The sequence below is a fragment of the Aplidium turbinatum genome, chromosome 3 (genome assembly GCF_918807975.1).
Source record: "Aplidium turbinatum chromosome 3, kaAplTurb1.1, whole genome shotgun sequence".
Taxonomy (NCBI): domain Eukaryota; kingdom Metazoa; phylum Chordata; class Ascidiacea; order Aplousobranchia; family Polyclinidae; genus Aplidium; species Aplidium turbinatum.
In genome coordinates, this window is record NC_137474.1 from 26,387,827 (window position 1) to 26,406,062 (window position 18,236).

Genomic DNA, 18,236 nt, shown 5'->3' on the forward strand with positions numbered 1-18,236 from the left:
TACAACTTTCTCACATAATTTCTCTTTCCCCAAGAAACCTACACCACCAGTCCTTGCACTATTTCCTGACTACCATAACTTATATCTCCTCCCATGGACACCTAAAAACCCGGATGATTGCCCCCATCCGTCTTACTTACCCCACTTGTTCTTAATTCTTCACATAATTCAGTTCCCTTCCCACACAAACTTCTTATATTCCAATGTAACATGTACCATGTTTCTAACTGACAAATTCCAATTATCATTTGGCCGAAACTTATGAGAATTGCAACTGTGCAAATTCAAACTTAAATTCTGCTCTCACCGAATTTAGGTCACGCTTCCGTATTTTGGAAGCAACTTGACTGTGCAACGTTTCCGCTTTCATAAATCCCATCGTGATGTTACTGTTATAAAAGCATTACACTGTGAAATATGACGGGGAATTGAACAGTACTCGTAACGTATATAAGCCGAAAAGATTTCCATTTTCAAAAGGATAGAAGGAACGATTCTCGAACAGGCGGGAGTTGAGTGACCAAATTGAAGGTAAACCTCACTACAAAAGAGTCGTTTTTCTGGCACCCGTCCCAAAGGACTAAATTTATTACATAAGACGAGTACTTTATTTTCCGAGTAGGAGCTTGAAACCTTGATTATTGTAAAATATATTTAACTTCAATGAACCTCACTTGTTTAAATTGTAGGCAATTGTAGCCGACGCGGTATAGCAAATCACGTCGGGGTCACCATAAATATGTAGCGGATGCGGTATAGTCAACACGCGCGCTCATATACAGCCGTCAATGAGGACGGCGACATTCCTAGGCATAACTGGCGAAGAATGACCGGGACACGAAGTCGTCTTCTCTACTGCCTTGTTTATCGACTGAACTTAACAGAATAATGCCTGATCACAAGTAGAGTTCTTCAAGGCTGCGTTATTTATTAACTCGACTTCTAACTTCCGAAGAACAGAATCCAAACACACCAAAAATGAAAACACCAAACGACTAATAACTCCACTACCAAAACTTAGTTCAGCATACTGGCTTACTACATTGTTAACTTCATCACAAAGGAAAGAACTTTAACTTCGGAATGGAAGAACTTCGTTTTCACTTTGATTTACAATTGCATCTTGATTGAAAAGTAGAATTCTACATATTACATCTGGAATCCTAGCTTCATAGTTGTATTTTACAGGTTACATCCTACAAGCCACATCCTTGATTACAACATCTATATCAGGGATCATAGTTTCAGTTTCTTAAAAAGAACTCTAGTTTTGATTGGAAAGGTGCAGCCACAAGCATCGCAAACTCTACACGCGACAATATAACGCAACACAACAGTAGATCTACGTGTCGATGAAGTCCAGTAGGGATGCAATTCAGGCATAATGCAAAAATTGATTACAAGACTGCATTCCGAGAGCACGCAGTATTCGTTAATTGGAGAGGAAGGTTCTAGAATTCAACTTGACGTCAGTGAAGTGACGCGCGTTACGTCAGAAAAAAAAGCTCTCGAGCTCCACAGCAATCATATCCTAGACAGAAACACCCTAAATTAACCTCAACTAGAGACTCTTAACAAGCAAAAAGCCTACACCAACATTCAATCCGCATTTCACTTTTTTTTTGTAAAACATGTTACTGGAACCCAGAGATTCTTCACACCCTTTGCCCATCTAAGAGCTGCCTGAGACTAGGGGGAATTTTTTTAGTTTTGCTGCATCATTCAAAATTTGGAGCGTGAGTCCAGCCAGATGCCCTTCCTGGCGCTAACTACAGTTATAGGCGTTGCGCCTAGCCTTTATCTAAAAATGTATTTCCTGCACAGCAGCAGGATGCCAAACAAGTTTTAGCAAGCCAGTCAAGGCTGTTGCCCTTGAGGTGGGACGTGGACCCACTTGTTAGCTGATGTGTGATCAAGACCAGAGTTCCTGAGACCCATGGTTTAAAAATCTATGTCGACTGCTTAAAGTACAAAGGTTCTAGTTGTACCACACACTAAACCTCACCTAGCATCAACAAATACGTTGTTTATTTCACAGTTTGAAGAACAGTGTGAAGAACATAGCAGGTCAGTTGTCAAACTGAGTAAGAGCAACGAATCATCATTGGAACGCATCAAGTCATTAGAAGATGAACTAAGCAAGCTACAGCGCAAAGGAGGTATTTTCCGTTTGCTATTGTGTGCGTAACAATTGCATGCACAAATTTTTACACTTTTTACAAGAATTTTTGACAATATCCTATTGTTTCATCACTAAACCTTTTCTAAATAATAGCGTTTAAAAGTGAAAACAATTTATATTAGTTCGCACTGATGATGAAGTTGATGAAATGTCACTGATGAACAAATTTGTCAGTTCTCACTAACTATTAGCAGTTGTTGAATTGTCGTTGAAAGACGGAAGTGGTTTGCGGATAATTTCTGGTGTTTATTTAATATGAGAGATGTCTGCTTTGTAACAAATCTTTAAATCTTTTTCTTTGTTGTTTCTGTGACACACACTGAGTAGGAAAACTGGGGTCTTGTGCTCATTTGATGCTGTTATTCCTCAGGGTTTTAAGTTGCTTTGTTTAATTACCAGGACAACCAGAAGGCATAAACAATCACTCTCAAGAGGTTGCCATTGAGAGACTGCGTAAGGAGTTGGAAGGGTTGAAGGTAAGATAACCGATGATTGCGTTTGTGGCTAAGTGAATTCGAAAAGTTCTTAAAGTAGAAACACAACATCTGATATTTGTGGATGTGGTTCGTTGTTATTATTTATATTGTTACTAAACAAAAGGAAACGCATCGTTCGGAGTTATCGAAGCGTGAAGGCCTCCACGTGGCGGAAGTGAAGAGGATGCGATCCGATTTAAGGGAGTCGGAATCACAAAGCATGTCGTTACAACGAGAGGTCATGATACTGAAGGATAAAGTGGAAAAAGTTCGGAGGGAAAGGTACAAGCTCTCGTCAGTGATTGCTTTGGCCGTTGCCCGTTTGTGATTGGTTTGCCCGTTTGTGATTGGTTTGCTCTCGGCTTACCACCCGGTGCAGTAGGTGGGACTTGTCAGTGTATAACTCCGTTGCGGAAGAATGTGTCAATCTGTGGTGTATCAACAAACTTTAGAAGACTCGATAGAAGAAGATTAGGGTGATGTGTTAAGATAATGGGGAAACTGGCTTTGATGTACATGTGTAATGTAAGGTGAAGTAATAATTCCTAGAATTGTGATTCCACTTTAAATCAGACAAGATATACTTAATTTCCCCGCATTTCAAACTATATGCACATTTGAATGTCGTCGTAATAATTGTCGTCAGCAACCAAGAGCTCCAGGATTCCATCAAGGACACTCGTCAGAAGCACGACCGCCAGACGAAGATTCTTTCTGACAATAATGCGGCGCTGCAGTCGGAGGTTGAGCGGCTGGGGGCGGAGCTGGAGAGATCTTCTTTGCAGAAGAGGACCCTGGAAGAAGAAGTCCGAGAGTTGAAAGACCGTAAGGAATCCGTGCAGCAGTGGGAATCCCAGGTCGCAGAAATTATCCAATGGCAAGTACAAAGTCTTGTGGTTGGTCCGCCAGCAACATAAGCTGTATTGCTGGCAATTTAGACGGCACAATTGAGCTTCGATGGATTATCACAACATAACTTGTTAAGAACTAATATAGCTTTCCAACTTACAAAAATTGTTGAGTACTTGTAATATGTCTCCACTTGATGTGCACTTTACAAAACTTACCATGTTCATCGATGCAGGGTGTCCGATGAGAAGGATGCCCGGGGATACCTCCAGGCTCTTGCTGGGAAAATGACTGACGAGATGGATCAGATCCGGCATGCAAGCGCCAGGACAAGCACCATGGACAAGTGGCAGACCCAGCGCAGGCAGAAAGTGGACAGACAGGCTATCCTGGAACTGCAGTCGAACCTCCAGTCTGAGGTTCAGGCCAAGCAAAATATTGCCGACGAACTTGCCAAAGCCACTGAACACACGTTGGTGCTAGAAAGGTAATGATGAGCTTTAAATTCTGACTGTAAAGTAATGCTTATGAATTGAAATGACCTTATTGCTCAATAACAATCATGTTATTTACAAAGTATTGTGTGAGTGTATCTTACTTATAAAATTCTGTAAAAGCTCAGGATGTTCTCTTACCTGATTAAAACAAGTTTGCCTGTTAATTAGAAGAGGATTTTCATGTTTACCAACAGACTATCGCTTCCTGTGTTTGCCCTATGAGACCATAGTTGTACTAGACCAGGAGTGTCATTCATTCCGATGGCTGGTGGAGTGGTGGTGTCGGTTTGGGTTAGGTGTGGGTTTGGTGTCATTCAATCAAGCCTGGTGAAGTGCGTTTCTTCATTAAACAGAGCCTTGAATTTACAATTTGCAAATAAATTGATCCAAGGTTACCAAAGTCTGAAAGTTTGTGGGTAAACGTAGACACGATAAATAACCACGTAACGATTGGTATAATTTATCATTACCCAGTGTACATGGTGAAAGATGTGGACAACTTCTGCAAAGCTTCATCAGATATTTTACAAATTTTGGCTTATAAGAAAAATCCATTTTGTGGTTTTGATGATATTAATATTGATTTGTGTCAAATATAGCAAACGATTTGTATCGAAGGTACGCTAACATGCTGTTAAGTTTTTCTTGTAAGTGCCTTATTAATCAACCTACTAGATTAACGCCCAACTCTAAAACATTACTTATCATATTTGTATATGTACGATTGTACGTATCATATATGCGTCGGACATAAACAACCAGGTATTAGATGGCATCCTTGTGAATGATCTCTCTGATCATTTCCAGTTTTTGCCCTGATACAGACTTCAATAAAAACGATGAGTAATGACCATGTATTTTATGTTCGTAACATGAATAACTTTTATCGTGTACTATGCATCAAAAAATTAGACCAAAAACTCGGTTATAGTAATAATCTCAATGCTCTGTCAGTGCATGAATGCTTTGGTATATTTGAGAGCATTTTCTCTGAAGTAGTTGACGAACATGGCCCGTACAGAAAAGCAGCTCGTAAAAAAAGCGGCTCAAGTTTAAACTATGGATTTGTCGTGGACTGTTAAAATCAATTAAAACAAAAAAAATCTATGTTTAAACCTCTACATAAAAATTTAGGCACACATTGCACGAACGATATAAAATATCACCAAAATCATTAATACTGTCAATTCAAAATCATATTAATATATATTAATATATATTAAAAGGAGACCGCAATCTACTTAACCGCATCGAGTCCGCTAAACGTAAATATTTTCATAACACTCTAACAGACAACAAAAATGATTCCAAGAAAATATGGAAAAGGAATTATGAATAATCCAATATAAAAAAGAAAAAAAAAAAACAACAACAATGCTCTCTAAAGTAATTGTTTCAAATGGCAAACCTCTGACGAATCACCACGACATAGCAAAGGAATTAAACGTTTTTTTGTTCACATTGGACCTAATATGGCAATAACAATTAAACAAACAAATGACCAGACATGATATTTCGTCAAGCCAGTATCAAAAAGTCTGTTTAGTTGATGCCACAATTCCAGAAGAAATTCATAACTTTAATCTCTAATTTAAAAAACAAAAAAGTCAACAAGAGAATCTGATTGGGACTCTAAATTTATTAAATATGCCAGCCCTGGGATCTCCATCTTCTAAAGTAAACTATCTAATTTCTGCGCCACTACTGGAGTGTACCCTGATTCCTTAAAAATTGCTGAGGTTATTCCGATTTATAAAAAGGGCGATCCTCATAATTCCACGAATTATCGACTGATATTACTACTGTCTCCTTTTAGTAAAATATTTGAAAAGCTTCTGCACACTAGAGTATACACATATATCTAGAAAAATTCGATCTTTTGAGTGCTCAACAATTTGGTCTTCTTTAAAATTCATCTACTGCAATATCAATAAGCACACTGTATAATGATCTATTGCACAATGTGAACCAAAATATCTATAGCCTACCTGTTGCAAATTTCTGAACTTGTCAAAGGCATTTGATACCGTAGATTATAACATTTTAATAAGCGGCAATGCTCTTGAGCTAATGAAAAGCTATCTTAACAATCGATACCAATATACCAGATTATTTAATTCTACTTCGAGCTTGCAAAAAATTGTTTGTGGTGTTCCTCAAGGTTCAACATTAGGACCTCTCCTTTTCCTGATGCACATTAATGATCTTCCTTTAATGTCTAAATTTTCAACTGCGCTATTTGCGGACGACGCATATTTAGCTTTATGTAATAAAGACTCGGATTCTTTACAAACAGAAACTAGTTAAGTTATGAACTACATAAAATTGATGTCTGGCTACGAAGAAATAAACTTTTCTTAAATTTTTCGAAAGCAAACTTACTTTAATCAACAAAGTGCCAAAGCGTACTGTTAAAACAAGTTTCAGCTTGTGCATTAGCCGAACAATAATAGAAAGAGCGAAAATAGTTAAGTATCAGGGAATTCATGTGGATGAAAATGTAACCTAGTCGTCACACTTACAACATTTGTCGCTGCAGATGGATATTCTGGAATTTTTTCTCGTCTTTGTAACTATGTATTGCAGGAAACATTATGCATGTTATATTATAGTTTATTATATAGTCGTGTTCAATACGGCATTATTATTTGGGGCACAGGCGCCGGGTTTTGAAAATTGCCGGGGGGGCAAACTTTCTAGCCGACTGATTGCTTACATTCAAAATGCTAATGTTTGTTTGTCAGCATTGATGTTTGTTTGCGTCTATCTGCCATTGTATATCGCCAAGCTTTATAATGTAGACTCAGGCCTCGAAATTCACGGCGGACATGTCCGCCGTCACAGCAAGTGCTGTCCGCGGGAAGTATCATCTAGATCGGTCATATTTGTCTGCCGAGAAATAACACAGGAACTAGCGATACAAATCGTCATTGCATAGCACGAGCAATTGTTACAATAATATATTTTCCAGCGCATTCTAGCGCGCATCTAGAAAATGTGAATACTGTATCCCTTAGCTTCCATTCAAGCAGGAAAACTTCCGACTTTTACGTTGCTTCAACGATTGATGACATTGAATCAGCGTAACAAAGGTGAATTCTTCGCTAAGAATTGCTAGGAGTACAGGTACTTCTACAATACACTAATCACGCGCAATTTAGTTCAAGTTTTACGTTACAATGTCTGGCATTGATCTCCGAGTAATAATGATACGGCAAGGTTGGTTACTAAATTAGATTATACGAGTAGGCTATTACAGCAAGTATGCAACAAAATTTGTTAAGTTTTGGTATTACAGTAAGAAATAAAAGACCCAAGGAAAATTCACTTTCGCTCACATGACACGTAAAAATAAACTTAAAGAAAAAATTCCAAAACAAAACTTCGTTTCTAAACTTTTCATCAAATTTTCCTATAATTCAACTGATGATCCACTGGGATGCACGGTGTGACAAAAATTTTTAAATAAAGTAAACAATATCACACCAAATCAGAAGAATCGGTTATTCTGATTTGGTGTGATATTGTTTACTTTATTTAAAGAAAAAAGCCTGTGAAACTTTGCACAGCAGAAAATAGTAGCGTTGGGGTAGAAATTTTCCGACTCCTGCCCTTGACTCTTCAAGCGCAAGTCGTTGGTCTGATGAAAGCCTTTCAGAGTGACTTTACTGATTTTTTAAAAGCCTTCTAAAACCGTAGTTATAGTTCTGAAATGGCGAAGAATTATTATCAAGATAAAGTGATTAAGCATGATGATCGACGGCTAAAACTGGTGTGTCCGCCGTGAGACTTGACTTGTCCGCCGAGATAGCTGCTCAGACCGGACACGTTTGTCCGCCGTCAACAAAAACGAATTTCGAGGCCTGTAGGCTACTTCGAATTATATGCTAGTCACTTTGAACTTTAGCTCTTAATACGCGTAAATACTAAACTGAGCAAACAGCAAACCGCACCTCGTTATTGACACTCCCAAGAAAAAACAAAGCGGAAGAAATCAAGAAAAACGTTTTTCAATCATTATTTGCTTCAGCGGCACCATGCTGGCGTTTATCAGCTACCGTACTTCTGTTTCTTTTGTTATCTTTGGAGCAGCGCTCTTGTTGCAACAAGTAGATCTTTTAATTCAGATCGATCCGCAATGAAGGTCAAACCAACGCAAATTTGAACTTAGAAACATTTGCTTTAGGATTTTTTAAAAATAATTTGCGGGGGGGCAGCCACCCCGAGCTAAATTCACGGGGGGGCGCCGCCCCTCCGCCCCCTCCGGAGTCGGCGCCTATGATTTGGGGTACCGCAAATATAACGCTACTTAGGAAAATAGGCGTCAGGCTAATAATAATGTTATTCGCACAATCTCAAGAAGTCCAAAATTCAGTCACGTCACCAACTTCTACAAATCATTGAAGATATTACAACTAGGAGATATTAACAAACTCGAAATTGCCAAATTTGTGCATAAAGTTTCCAATAACAATCTACTGCTTGTATTCACTCGCACAACACTTAACAACTAAATAAAATATTTCCTTCCCCAAATAAGCAAATCTGTGGCACATAGTCTTATTGGCACATCAAGGTACTAATTTATGGAGTGAAATAGATGAATCTTTAAACAGAAAATACTTTGCTTTGTTTATAAAAATTTATAAAAGCATTTTGATAGATTCTTATTAAGTAAACTTGTTCAATTTTATTATTTGATGTACGTGTAATTGGCATTTGTAAACTGGTCTGAATCGTGTTCTTACATTACATGCTCATGTTTGAAAGCTGGTCGATCGTTTTTTTTTTTTTACGATGCTTCATATGCTTCATTACGATCTTTAACTGCAGATATGTAGTATTGTTACTGCTCAATTATGCTCGTGCTGTTTTCCTCCAGTTATAACCTAAATTTGAAAATGCCTGATGCCGTCTTCTTCTTCATCGTGTGTCACACGGCCGTAGCCCAGAGCATCACGCAGGCTCTTGCTCTATCGTTGAACTCGGCCAAATCCTGTGCAAGCATCTTGACTGGTAAACTGCAAGATTGTTCGGTGCTGCCAGACCTATTCTAATGATGTTTTATTATTTTTTTGTATGCATGTTCTTTCTTGATGCTTATTTGAAAAGCAAATAAACAATCACCTCTCTCTCTTTCTGTCCAAACTTTTCCCCAGGTTGAACAAATTTTATAATGCGGAAGTGCCCGCGGCCCAACAATCTTTGATTCCTCTTCTTGCGTTCGAGACCGCCGCTGGTCAGGTTGTTATATCCATTATCCAGGCACAGCAGCCAATGGATGTGTGTTCATTGAGCGTTGTGTATTCATCAAGCGATCGACATACACAATAGTCTGATAATCTTGTTTTGCACAATAAAAGGTGCATTATATGGTAATATGTTGTTTGTCATTTTCATCCAACAAAGCCATATGCAGGTTTAAATATTTTGTTATCATAGGCTAAGTTACATATCACAAGATATGATAAGTTAGTCGGTCGCAGTCGCAGTAAAGCTCTGTTAGCTGCAGCTGAGCCGGAGCCTCATCAGAATTCCCCAGAAGGAAGTGAATAGCAATAAGTCCTTTTCAATTGCGGCAGCATCCCGAAAGCGGTTGTTGAATTCGCTGGCAAGGAAATAAATGAATGCTCGACTGTATCACAGTATCACTCATTACTATCCTCTTCAGGACAATAATGGTTGATTCCGCAATAATGATTCTAACTTTTCTCTCAGATTTTTCTCTTGTCTGAGAAAATTATGTTTTTAGTAATTTTGATTAAAATGCAAGTTGAATTGAAATGATTTCTGTGTGTATGCGGGCCAAAATAACACGTTGTGCAACAACAGGTGCGGGCCATTCCAAAACGTATTGCAGGCCGGATTTGACTCGCGGGCCGGACTTTGAACGCTCCTGTACTAGACTATCGCATTACTGCATTTTATCACCAAGTAAATCTACCGTAGTGGTGAATGTTGTTCGATTATTTTCTCAGGCGATTTAACGAGTCTGGGAAACGTATCACTGAACTGGAAGAGGAGAAACAGAAGTTGGAAGAGCAAGTTGAAGAAATGTTGAAGAGGATCTCATCTGAGAACGAGAAAGAGCAACCTCTTTCCTCCATCCTGCAGTGGGGAGAGTTGGATGATGATAGCCGATCCCTGACCGATACCCCACGTTCTCCGGTCACTGACGAGTCAGTAGGCTCTGATGAGTCTCCATCTTCGTACAGTGGCAAACAGGTGAAGGATGTGTCGCACTGGCGTATAGTTTCTTCTATAAAGCTAACAAGTGCAATAGTGCATGGACCCACAAAAGGCATCACTATTTGAGCAATTTCATCGTATTTGATACAAGCATTAAAGTACAGTTATCTCACCATCACTTTCTTGGGTGATAGATGAGCCTGTGTTTGCTATAGAGTTGAACCGTTTGCAAAGCTAACAAAGTTACTTTCCTTCCAGGAGTCGGACACCATACATAGCAGTGCTGTGGAGCCAAGCCACAAACCGAACGCTCATCGTTTCGTTGTCAAGACCTTCTCATCGGTTTGTTCTGCTCATGCGTCATTAAAAGGAAGCTTTTGCAATTACCCTTCTAGTTTAAAATTTTTACCTTTTGTTTAAAACTACGACAAACAGAAGGAGTTTAAGTTTTGTTAGGGACATTAAGTTTTCAATCTTAGACTGTTTGTGTAGAACTGACAGTCAGACACACCTCCCAAAATATTGCACCACTGCAGTCTGCAAGGGATAAGTAGCATAAAGCGACCGACCTATCAGATGTGAGTGCAAAGGCGATAATAGCAAGTGGACAGTTGGGGGTTGAAGCGTGGATGCAGCTTTGCCAAATGGTTCTGAATGGTAAGGGAATGCTGCGAGAGTGGATAAAAAGCATTGTTGTGCCACAGTTCAAGGGAAAAGGAGGTGTGAGACTTTCTAGTGCATATAGGAGAGTGAAACTGTTATATCATAGAATGAAATTTGTGGAACGAGTATTGGAAAAATGGTTGAGAAAGGTGGTCGAATTAAATGAAATGCAACTTGGATTCATGCCGGAAAGAGGAGTAAACGGTTTGTTCTTTTTGAGAAAGATGCAGGAAGAATACAGAGAAAAACAGAAACTGTATGACTTGTATGTGCTTGTTGACTTGCAGAAAGCTTTCTGAAACATAATCTCAAGAAAAGTGATGGAATGGCAATAAGGAAAGATGTATACCGGAGGTGTTAGTAAGAGCGGTGGTGTCGATGTATGAAGGTGCGAGAACAACAGTAAAAGTTAGTTCAGATTATTATTCAGATGAATTTTTTGTAAAAGTCGGGATACACCAAGGGCCAGTAGGCCCAGTACTGTCAGCTGATATTTGCTGTCGTGGTTGATGTTGTAACTGAAGGGGTAAGAGAGGGCATGCTGAGCGAAATTTTATATGCAGATGACCTGGTCTTGACCAGTGATATCATGAAGGGATTACAAAAAAAGTTTACGAAATAGAAGAAAGCATTTGAGACAAAGCATATAAAGGTAAATCTAGAAAAAAAAAGTGGTGGTGAGTGGAGCAGAAGGCATGGTTGTAACGAGCAAAGTGGACCTTTGTGCAATATGTGGAAGAGAGTGATGAGAAGTTGCAATGCAATGAGTGTAGATAGTTGGCAGTCTACTTGTGTCAATACAAAGTAGTGTTACCAAGAAAGTAATGAGACATTCGGTGGATTGCACGTAGTGTGGAAAGTGGCTTAGCCTGTATCGGGTACAGTGTACCCGCAAGATGTGAGGAGAGCTGCTAAAGATTGGCGAAGTGCTTTGTCTGTAGGAAATCTGATAAAGGGGGGATTTAGTGGAAGATCGCGTTAAGAGTTTGTGTTGTAGAATTGAAACAGTGACAGACTTCTGTTATTTGTGTTATCCAATAAATGGAAGCGGCGGGTGCGAAGCAGATGTGACAAAAAGGGCAAGACTGGTTTGGGTAAAGTTCAGGAAATGTTTGAAAATGTTACATGACAAAACATTTTTGTTGAAAATAAAGGGAAAAGTGTATCGGAGTTGTGTGCGGCTTACAATATTGAGCGATTATGGGAGCAATGATGAGAGCGTATATGGGATACAATTACAAACTAGAGAAAAAAGGACTGATGGATATGATAGAGATGAGGGAGACTGTTGACCAATTTGCAAGAGCAACTGGAGTAAGATGGTATCTGCTAAGGAGGAAGGAAGAAAGTTTTCTTTGAAAGACATTAGTTTTGAAAGTAGATGGGAAAGGACATGGGGAACATAGAAATGAATTGAACATAGGAAATGAACTGAAACATAGGAATGAACGAAAAGAACATAGAAAGAACAGGTGAAGAATAATGCAGCCAAAGTCGGACTGAAAGAAGATGCAAAGGACAGGACGAGATGGAAAATAGAAGTGAAGACAATCGTTGCAAGGAAAGAATCGACAACCCAACGAAAGAATCGACCAGTGAGACTAAAACCGGATTTGGTTGATAATGACCTAATGATGAATGTATGTTAGCAGTGCTACAAATAAAACAACGTCAATGCTATTGTGTGGTGGAGAAAAACTCAATAGCCTGAATTTTTCGTTTTGCAGCCGATGAAATGTAATCACTGTTCTTCACTTATGGTCGGTTTGATTCGTCAAGGCACCACCTGTGACGTATGTTCCTTCTCGTGTCACGTGGCCTGTGCGCAAAAAGCTCCTGCAGTTTGTCCCATCCCGCCAGATCAAGGTTAGTGTCAATATGTTGGTTGCGAATACTTGCTATTGTAGTAGTCTCGCAACCGTTCATGACCGATCTGATTATCGTGGTTACACAGAGGTTGTCACGATCGCTCGCTGTGACTTCCTACTGACTCCCACCGTTAGTGTCTGTGTCTTCCTGCTAATCCTAACCCACTGTATTTGACCTCAGGATGCTTTCAAGTTTCATAATTCTTTTCATTTTCCAATGTTTGCTTGGAGCCTCCATTATAATGTAGAGTGTGTTGCTGGTACCACTCACATATCGGTGATAGAAAGTGCTGGTGGTGTTGTTGAACTGTGTGCCTCATTTCAGCCAAGCGTCCGGCCGGCATCGATCCCCACCGAGGTATTGGGACGGTCTACGAAGGATATGTTAGGGTGAGTGCATCCTTGGAATCAAGGCCGAGTAACTGCATTGGTGATGTCATTACCTGTGCTGGAATAACCATTAGCCAAAATTGTGACACACTTCACTATCATAGCGAAATGGCGATATATTCAGCAGTGCGTGTGCGATATGTTGTAGTGGCACAATGCTCTTAAATAAGTTTTGTTGGTTTAATGTTGATAACGTATGCTTCAAATGCTTCAGCATAGGTTGGGAAATACATACAGAGGGTTGAATGGTGCCACTAACGTCGCTACTCTTCGTTGATTCGGCTTGATGCAACTTATGATCAGTAGTTTTTGTGTATATTGGACTCTTAAGATCTTGATTCAATTCTGACATTATTCTGGAAACATTGTTCCCAGGATTACATTACAATGGCTTGTATCTCTTCTTACCTGATTCAGTAACATGAGACGTTTTTTTGGTAATAAATACGTGAAATATAGCTTATTTTACACGAAAAGAGCGTGTCATGGTCATTGAATGAAGTAGCTGGTGAACAGCTTCATTTGATTATAACTTGATGTTGTATCGCTGCAGATTCCGAAACCAATGGGAGTGCGCAAAGGTTGGATCAAACAACTTGCCGTCGTCTGCGACTTTAAGGTGATGTCACTGTGATACAACTGAGTCACAAACAATTCAATCTTTGAAAAGTACTAGTGCGCTTACTACTCACTCTCAAAAAAAGTTTCCCGCGCTTTCGAAAGTAGGCAGCAAATTGTTTGCTCTTCAGGCCCACATTTTAAAAAGTAGTCCACACAAGCTTAGGGCCTGGATACACGTCAAGTTTGACAAGATTGTAAAGAAAATTTAATTGCCGTCTGTTTGATACCAAAATTATAAAATTGGTTTAAGAATGTGTGAAGTTGCGACCATACGAAGATTACAAATCAGACTAGCCTAAAGCCAGCTGCAGTTTCGTTTTGTGGGTTAGTAAGGTTGCATCCTAAGTTAGCCAATTTACCAAATTTTAGAAAACAAATTCAAAGAAAGGAAAATAAATCCTTTTAGTTTCTCCACCCTCATTCTCGTAATCCCGTAAATTCGTTACGTAATTCGTTCGTAATTTTCGTTACGTTAATCCCAACCTTACAGAGGTACAATTTATTTACATTTGTGTTTATTCGACCATTGACACAATTTTGCGTGAATAACTGACGGTCTGTTAATATTTTGTATTGCGGTTTATGCGACTTGAGCGTGAAAAAAGTTTGGTATGCATAGAACGTAGCTTGAACTGACACACGTTAAGTAGTAGGTACCTAAGTCTTAGTCTAGTTAGTCGTCCCTCTTGAAGTTGCAAATCTTAAAGGGGGCTGTCATGCCGACTAAACAGCCCCCCTAGTTGCGCCCCTGAGTGGCATGTTAATCGCATCCACTGAGCGATGCTTGAATTTTGCGCTGTATGTTTCAACTCGTTTAGACATGAGGGGTTTTTCATTTGTACCCGCAAGCACGCCATTCACCGGAACGAACTAGCAATGCTACCGGCCGAAGTCGGATGTTTGTTTTGTGACTAGAGAAGAGTATGGTGGGAGGGTGACCTGAAGTTATGTGAATGTCTCCACAAGTCAGTATATTTTCGTGCCGCAAATTCTCGTACACACACGCGTGATCGACTGAACTCGAAAATGGTGACCATTCCAGGTCAGATTCAACAAAAAAGAAATATGAGAGTCACCGGACCCCCCCCCAGCCACCATCTTCTTACCCCCTTAAATTCGGTTTAGTAACATCGCTATAACTTAAAAACTAAACAAGATAACCATGTAGTGTTTCATACTAAATTTACTGTAATTACTAGATTTGATTCAAATATGCAAAAACAACAATGTTCTAATTTTTTACATATTTTATAGACAAAAAATGATGTAAGAAAAGCTATAGAAAGCAGGAACAAACAACGAAATTGAAATTTTGCCATACCAAAATAATGAAAGAAAATAACTGCAAATTGCATTAACAAGTAATTGCGTAGAATTTTTGTATCTTGGGCATATTACATTTTCATGTTTTCACTAACCGAAGAGTATTTTTATGTTTTTTTAAGGGTTTGTGGTTAGTACGTCCTCCTCTGAATCGGTAAGTATGGGTTCGATACCCTGTCGGGCCATACCCAAGACTTTTTAAAAATGGCACTGAATCTAATTCCTGCTTGGCACTGAGCAATGCAATGGATTCGGGTAATAATGTACTCAGTTGCACCTCTATGCGGCTGCATTGACACAGTTTGCTTTGTAAAACGCTGAGGAGCAACGCATTTTGCGGTGGATGCAGCGCTAGGTCTATATAAAAACAAGCATTATTATTTCCTGTATACCGTTTTTTGATGATTGATAGCTGTAGTCTGTTGGCAAAGTTATTCCTCACTCAAAACAGTTACAAACAGCAGTGAGAATTTTAGTTTTTCTTATTTTATCTATTTATTGTTGATTTTTGTTTCTATATGTAATGTATTTTAACTATATGTTTACATTCCTTGGTGGTGTAGGTTCTTGCAGCAATTGTTTTCAACCGTTTTTCTTTGCATCCCAGCTTTAATCGAACTTGATCTTTCACCTGCTTTCCATGTTCTTTTTGGATCCACTTTGTTAACAACTTTTTTTTTGCTCCTCTTGTTATCGCTTTTAAATGTTTTTTTCAAGATTTAATTCCATACCCTTGATCTCTAATCCTTCTTTCCATTACCTGCAGTTTTTGTCAGTCCCTCCATTTTACACTTGTCAAGACAAGATCATCTGCATCTAAAATTCCACTCAGTATGCCATCTCTTACTCTTCTAGTCACAACATCAACAACAGTAGAAAATATGAGAGGCCACAGTACTCACTTTTAGTATTCTAATTCTACTCTCACTTTTGTTCTTGCACCTTCATACATCGTCTTCACCACCGGCTTTTACCAACACCTCTAGGATAGGCTATCTCCTTTCTTCATCGCCCACCCCATCACTACTCTTAAACTCTGTACAAACCCTTCTCGATATCCACAAAAAAAACTTACACAAGATTTTTCTAAACAAAAAGAAAAATCATCGTTGTTGTTAATGACTGTTCTCAACGAGAAATAACGTTGGCTACAGACCTCATCATAATCAAACTATACACAGAAAATAAAGTAAACAATATCACACCAAATCAGAAGAATCGGTTTGTTTGAATACAGAGCTTTCGCCACACAAGTGTGGCTTCATCAGTATAAACTGCAACAATAATAAACAATGAAATACTATTAAGATGATTATGAAACTTAATGAAAGTGTTAAAAAAGTAGGTAATATAGTAAAAGAATAGAAAAGATCAAATATTATACATAACTATAAGACTTTAAGTCAATACATCAGATAATAAGATGATAATCAACATGTAAAAATTCAAATCTATTAAAATTGTAATTAAAGAGAACTTTTAACTATAAAACTAGTTTCTACGTATTATAGCTCCTATCATTTGTCTGACTTGCCTGACTTCTTACGATGACATAGCCTACACTATTTATTATTGTGATAGTAAGGAATAAAAACAAACTGAACTGCAAATTTAAACAGAACTAAATTCTAAGAATGTTGAGATGCAATGACATTGGCATAGCAACGATAGCTTTAATTAGCTTTAACGATAGCTTTAATTACAATTTTAATAGATTTGAATTTTTACATGTTGATTATCATCTTATTATCTGATGTATTGACTTAAAGTCTTATAGTTATGTATAATATTTGATCTTTTCTATTCTTTTACTATATTACCTACTTTTTTAACACTTTCATTAAATTTTATAATCATCTTAATAGTATTTCATTCTTTATTATTGTTGCAGTTTATACTGATAAAGCCACACTTGTGTGGCGAAAGCTCTGTATTTAAATAAACCGATTCTTCTGATTTGGCGTGATATTGTTTACTTTATTTAAAATGTTTTGTCACACCGTGCATCCCAGTGGATCATCAGTTGAATTATAGGAAAATTTGATTAAAAGTTAGGAACGAAGTTTTGTTTTGGAATTTTATATACAGAAAAAACTTGAAGAATGCTCTTCATGTGCTGAAAAGAAGCGAATGTGACATGCCCAATTGCCCAAGTTAAAAAAGTCCACGCAATTAGTTATTAATGCAGTTTGCAGTTATCTTCTCTCATTATTTTGGTATGGCAAAGTTTTAATTTCGTTTTTTGTCCCTGCTTTTTATACTATAGCTTTTCTTACAGCTTTTGTCTATGCAGTATGTAGAATTTTTTTCAAACATTGTTTTCTTTGCATAGTGGAACTAAATCAAGTATATAGTTACAAAAAATTTAGTACCAAACGTTATATGGTTATCTTGCTTAGTTTTTAAGTTATAGTGATTTTAGTAAACCAAATTTAAGGGGTGAGGAGGTGGTGGTTGGGGGGTTTCGTGACTCTCATATTTTTTTGGTTGAATCTGACCTGGAATGGTCACCATTTCTCAATGGCACAAGTTGAAATTTCAAAATGAGGGAGAAATGATGTACCCTAGTGTCCAGGGCTACCAAGCTTATGCTTCACAGGATGTAATAATAATAATCATGTTTTTATTTTGCGCCCATTGCGACAACATGCAGTACACTGCGATCACATATGCTGCGAGACAACAGGAAGCAGCAAAGTGACATATAGTCTTCGAGTCAATTGCTCCCATTATTTTGGCTTGCCATTGAGTGTCTTTGCCTAGACACAGCCGCGTGCTCTGGGGTGGTGTCGAAACCACGTCCTTATTAACGTCTCGCAGACGTTCTTAGCTCTCGGCCACGCAGCTGATAGTAACCACAATGATCATCGGTTTGAGAACTTTCTGCCACATTTCCGTCTTTTAATTCTATTGTTTGTACTTCCAGCTGTTCCTGTATGACGTAGGAGAAAGTGGAAGGGGCGGAGCTCCTGGTCAGCCAAGCGTGATAGCTAGCCAAGTGATTGACATGCGAGATGAGCAGTTCGCTGTGTTATCGGTGACGGAGTCAGATGTGATCCACGCCAACAAGAAGGATATTCCCTGCATCTTCCGGGTAGGTCGCTGACTCGCTGTGGAACTTCACCACTTTGCGACCATTATGAACGGTGTGACAATGTGATGGGCCGTTCCAAGTGAA

The 18,236-nt window shown here is 38.6% G+C and overlaps 1 protein-coding gene across 2 annotated transcripts in view; it reads left to right on the plus strand.

Annotated features, from left to right (window-relative positions):
• LOC145767259 (serine/threonine-protein kinase MRCK alpha-like) overlaps nucleotides 1-18,236 on the plus strand; it is a 112,229-nt gene that overhangs the window by 67,487 nt on the left and 26,506 nt on the right. For both annotated transcript variants that reach the window (XM_082579050.1, XM_082579051.1), the window contains exons 13-23: nucleotides 2,039-2,159; nucleotides 2,582-2,658; nucleotides 2,783-2,940; nucleotides 3,305-3,535; nucleotides 3,743-3,994; nucleotides 9,983-10,229; nucleotides 10,452-10,535; nucleotides 12,584-12,722; nucleotides 13,050-13,114; nucleotides 13,668-13,733; nucleotides 17,985-18,152. In XM_082579050.1, the coding sequence (XP_082435176.1) occupies nucleotides 2,039-2,159; nucleotides 2,582-2,658; nucleotides 2,783-2,940; nucleotides 3,305-3,535; nucleotides 3,743-3,994; nucleotides 9,983-10,229; nucleotides 10,452-10,535; nucleotides 12,584-12,722; nucleotides 13,050-13,114; nucleotides 13,668-13,733; nucleotides 17,985-18,152 (1,608 nt within the window). The remainder of the gene's footprint in view (nucleotides 1-2,038; nucleotides 2,160-2,581; nucleotides 2,659-2,782; nucleotides 2,941-3,304; nucleotides 3,536-3,742; nucleotides 3,995-9,982; nucleotides 10,230-10,451; nucleotides 10,536-12,583; nucleotides 12,723-13,049; nucleotides 13,115-13,667; nucleotides 13,734-17,984; nucleotides 18,153-18,236) is intronic.